Source organism: Cryptomeria japonica, chromosome 7 (genome assembly GCF_030272615.1).
Source record: "Cryptomeria japonica chromosome 7, Sugi_1.0, whole genome shotgun sequence".
NCBI lineage: Eukaryota > Viridiplantae > Streptophyta > Pinopsida > Cupressales > Cupressaceae > Cryptomeria > Cryptomeria japonica.
The window spans coordinates 230,529,409-230,534,276 of record NC_081411.1 but is presented as its reverse complement, the minus strand read 5'-3'; the positions used below and the strand labels follow the sequence as shown (position 1 = coordinate 230,534,276).

The following is a 4,868-nucleotide window of genomic DNA, read 5'->3' as shown; positions in this document are numbered from 1 at the left end:
GGTTTCTACATTATTCTTCGAAACAGCTTATGCCTTCTTGCAAGGAAAAAAAAAGATAATAGACGTCATAGATCTTTTATCTTTTACTTTAGAAAAAAATATGCCTGATCTTTCACCGAATTGAGAAACCAAGAGAACAACACAAAGCTATTTACAGTCACCTTACCAAGATACATACGTCTTGTTTAACATCGTACTTTGCAGCCACTTCTGGTGTTGTACATGCATTAAACGTACAATCAAATATTCGTCATTAAAGAGCTGTATAATTGACACAAGCATAGGCCCATCTTGTTTTTAATTTGTGATAGTGACGTACTTAAAATATGCCGTTCTTGTGAAGCTAGAGGTACATTATATATTTGTTTAAATGCCAAACCATAGTTATCAAACGACTTGTTTTAGTTTATACCTGATTTTTTCTGCTTACTGGAAAAATGACGCTGTCTTTGGCATGCAGTCTCAATGATTTCGTAGTAGAGATAGTTACCAAGGCGAAAAAGGCAGAGGAAGCGAGAGATAGGAAAGAGGCATGCATTCTTACAGTGCCGATCGCCATTGTAGGCGAAAGCACCAAGTTCTACCATCCCACCATGGTGTCATTTGGCCCTTATCATAATTACTCTCCCCAATATCATGGCAAGAAGATCGAGGCGTCACTCACGGAGAAAGAAAAGGAGCGGCGGAAGCAGCTTGATGGAATGGAATCAGACAAGCTGTTAGCCACAAGAAGATTTTGGAAGCTTACCGATGATCAAGATCACAAAGGAAAGCTTCAAGCTATGGTGGAGGTATGTGATCGGAAGAAAGTAACTGATAAATATGATAGAGATTTATCTCATATCAAGACAAAGAAAATTGCTCAGATGTGCTTTGTAGACGTGGCCTTTCTACTGGAATTTCTCAACACTTTTGTTATGGGTTTCAATAGAGTGGATGGTAGCGGCCTCAGCATCACCATTCCACCAGTTTACAGTGGATGGGATGATGCCTCTGCTCAAGTAAGTTCCAGTAATCCTGTTTTCTATGAACGCAGTAACAATCCAGTACTCTTCACCATTTTAATGGATGTCATGAAAGTGGAGAACCAACTGCCTATGGTGGTTCTTGAAAAAGCAATGGAGGTAACAGGGAAAAGGCCCCTGTTGGAGGATTTGCTCCGCCATTTGTGTTGCCATATTTCCCCTATAAAGTCCCAATCTCCACGGCCTTGTAGGAGCACTCTCAATTTGATAGCATGCAAACATCTCTTGGATTGCTTACGCCTTACGCTTGTCTCTAAAGATTCTTGGCTTTCCTATAAGAAACACTTGAAGCAGGCATCACCAATTTCTGAGTCCTCTGCTTCCGATTGTGATTTCAGATCCCCTGTGCTAAAGTTTTTATATTGTCTTCTTAGTCCATGTCTTAGAAAAAAGGAAACTCCTGAGATAAGCGATGAAAGGTATCTTCCATACGGAGCAGAGAAACTTAAAAAAGCTGGAGTGGTGTTCAAAGCAATGGATCATGGCGGGATCCATGATATCTCTTTCGACCAGCAGACTGGCACTCTGCTTCTTCCGGAAATTGATGTTGGAGTGTGGACAGAAACAATTTTCAGAAATTTATTGGCATATGAGGCTTGCTATAAAAGTGGAAGCAGTGAGCTTTTAGAGATGAGTAGCGACGAAGATCAAAAAGTAGTCACTCGGTTCGTCCTGTTTATGTCCCAGTTAGTTGAAACAGAAAAAGATGCAGATGTTTTGAGAGAGGAGAAAATCATTCAGAACAATCTGGGTGACAGCAAAGAGGTGGCCAGGATGTGGAACGATATGAACAGTTCAAGATGGATACCGAAATGCAACCAATTTGATGAGATCACAAGGGAGCTGAATGGGTACATCGGCCAACAATGGGTGGTCTGGTTCGCTGAAATATGGGAAGAATACTTCTCGAAACCTTGGCTAGTCTTAGCCGTCATTATAGCGGTTATTGTTTTTGCGGAAACCCTCGTAAGTCTCTGGAGCAGTCTGAAGGGCAACAATTAATGCTTGTTCTCAATAGATTGAATAAAGCATTCATTGTGCCTATTTTTATATTCCTACGTTTGTGTATGCCCTTTTAGGAGGCGGTTATTGTCCAGAATACTGTTTGCCTTACAGTAAAAGGAAAATGTATTCTGACTGTTCTGATTAGATTGAGGTTTCCCATTTTTATTGATTGTGTGTAATTCTTTTTTTTAAAGAATTTAAGTAATGTTTCACGTGACTTCTTTTGATCACGTTTGTGAGTGGTTTTTCTTTTATTAAAATATTATGATCATATTAAATATGTAATCTTAAATAATCGGTGTTATGGTCAATATTCATTTATCAATTATAATAAATTATAAACTAATTATGGGTTCTTCCCATAGTGTGTTGTTTAAGTGGTGTTGTTCTTGTTGTGGCCACAAGCTTCAAATCTCTACTAGATCATTGTGATCACAAGTTTGTGCTTTTATTGATCCAATATGCTTGTAGGTTTGAGCCTTAGCTTTTATAATTTGCGATGTGGGACTAGAGAGCATGTCATGCTAATATCACCAATTACATTTAAAAAATTAACTAGACACTCAAAAGAACTAATAATAATAAAAATTAAAATAGTTAAGAAAAATAATAGATATATTGTTGGAACAATTTTTATCTTAATGATCAATGCCTTGATTTGTAAAGATGATAGAATATAATTATTTAGCTACCTTTAAGCTTACCTGTGAGAATTTTAAATAGTATTTAGTTACAAATATGAGAAAAAATGTATTATATTGCAGTAATATAGTGTGATAGAAAGTGTCATGCTTAATCCCTATGATTGAATGGTTTCTTTTTGGAATAAAGATTATTGTACCAACATCGATATCTTTGTTATGAGAGAAGTCACTTATAGATAATAAAATGAGAAATAGAATTAACTTGATGGAATTGAATCTAACAAGTTACTAGCTAGAAGAAGATTTTGGAACTTTAAAGATTTATAGACGTACAAAGAAAACCTTAAAGTAATTATGTGTGTGATAAGAAGAAACTAATTGAAAATAAGAGTAGAGATTTATCTCATATTCTTCTTAAGAAATATAGAAATATTCTTTGTAGGTATGGTCTTCGTATTGGATTTTTTTGACACTTTTATTATGGTTGTTAGTTGAGAAAATGATATTTGTAGCACAAGGGGCACCATTATGGTAAACTATAATGTGCGGGATGATGCGTCCATTTAGTTAAGTTAATTTCATTCCTTGAGAGTATAATAACAATATGATGCCTTTAAAAAAATTTAATGGAAAAAAATAAAAATGAGAATAACTACCTGAGAAAGCAATGTATATTTCAATGTATATAACACAGAAAGGATAGTGTTGAATGATTTTCTTAATCAATTATGCTGCCATATTTCCTCTATTAAGAATTAATAACCATGGTCATGTAATATAACTTTTATAAATGATAAAATTCGACCACCTCTTTGATTATTTATTGTATTTCCCTTTTCATTTATAGCCTTGAGATCTTTGGATCTCAACATCATTCCAACTATATATCAAGGGATGCATAGTTTATGTTTTTCTGTGTTTCTTTGGGTTCTTAATGGGGGCTTGGCTTCACTAGTTTTATTATGAGTATTGTTTGTGTCCTCAATTCTTGAGTTGCCTAGTATGTTAAACTAGATCAAAGTTATAGGTGATTCTATTGTCTACGTCATGATTTACTTAGTGGATGTTTGATTTCTTTAATCGTTTAATTTTCTTAATTATTGTAAATGAAAAATTAGGAATGACATAATTGTTTATGCTACCTTTCAAAATATTTTTATATTTTGAGAAAAAGTGGAATATTGAAAACAACTTTTTCTTTCTTTTTCCCAAAAATCCTTTGGGTTAGGAATACATATATTTTCCTTAATTATTTGGTCAATTATATTACAATTTTGGATCCATAGTCTAAAAATTTAGGCTTGAGATTTTGTTTACATATGCCTCTTTAAATCTCATATCTTAATTTGTACTTCTATGTTTGCTTCTAGTTTTGTATTTTTTTATTTATTTCAAATATTATCAATTTCTTATCCTTTTACCTATTCATTACATATTCACATCAAGTTAAAATAAAAAAGATGAAAAAATCATACACAACATGCTCTTCTTTAGGACTAAAGTTGGCTCTTGTTAGCTATTTCGTCCAGCGAATGGTATTTATTTGTGATCTTAGTTTGTCTTTAGTCTAGGAACCCATTTCAACCCATTTCATTTTAGTGAAGTTGACATATCTTACACTTTTATTCTTTTATTTATTTATTTTAGTTCTAGATTAAATTCATTCCGATATTATTATGTACTTGCATTAATCACAACATATTACTATTATTATATTCTTTCTATCTCATTGATTATTATGAAATGTGTTATTCAGAAACTAATTTTATTTGATAAAATATATCATTATGTTTTCAACTAGTTAGTCATGTCATAAAGACATGTCATAGTTGTGATAGTGTCTAACCCTCCCTTATATCACTTTATCTCTCTCCTAGAGACACTCCTATCCATAAGGACACTTTGGATCAAGATAATTATATTACTATTACCTTTCTCAATGCTATCTCTTTTAAAGATGAAGCACTGATGAATCATTCATGTCTGTTTTTGAAAGCTGGTCATACATATGATGATATTTTAGAACAAAAGGAAAACATTATAAACACTTTCATTAATGTCACTTTACCATCCATTCACTTACATTACATCTATTATGTAGATGAAGCATTGATGGATCTTGCTAATACCTCTCCCAAAGTTTTTCCTACCGATGAAGATCTTATTGCAAGAGGATGATATCATTAGCGCTTAT

General features: G+C 33.4%; 1 protein-coding gene across 1 annotated transcript; it reads left to right on the top strand.

Annotated features, from left to right (window-relative positions):
* Nucleotides 1-437: 437 nt before the first annotated feature.
* On the top strand, nucleotides 438-2,027 carry LOC131028429 (uncharacterized). The gene has a single exon (XM_057958688.2). The coding sequence runs from the start codon at nucleotides 438-440 to the stop codon at nucleotides 2,025-2,027; it is 1,590 nt and encodes a 529-aa protein (XP_057814671.2).
* The last annotated feature ends 2,841 nt before the right edge of the window (nucleotides 2,028-4,868 follow it).

Bases quoted from the DNA above. Each gene is read 5' to 3' on its own strand.
- LOC131028429 (XM_057958688.2), top strand. From the start codon at position 438: ATGACGCTGTCTTTGGCATGCAGTCTCAATGATTTCGTAGTAGAGATA.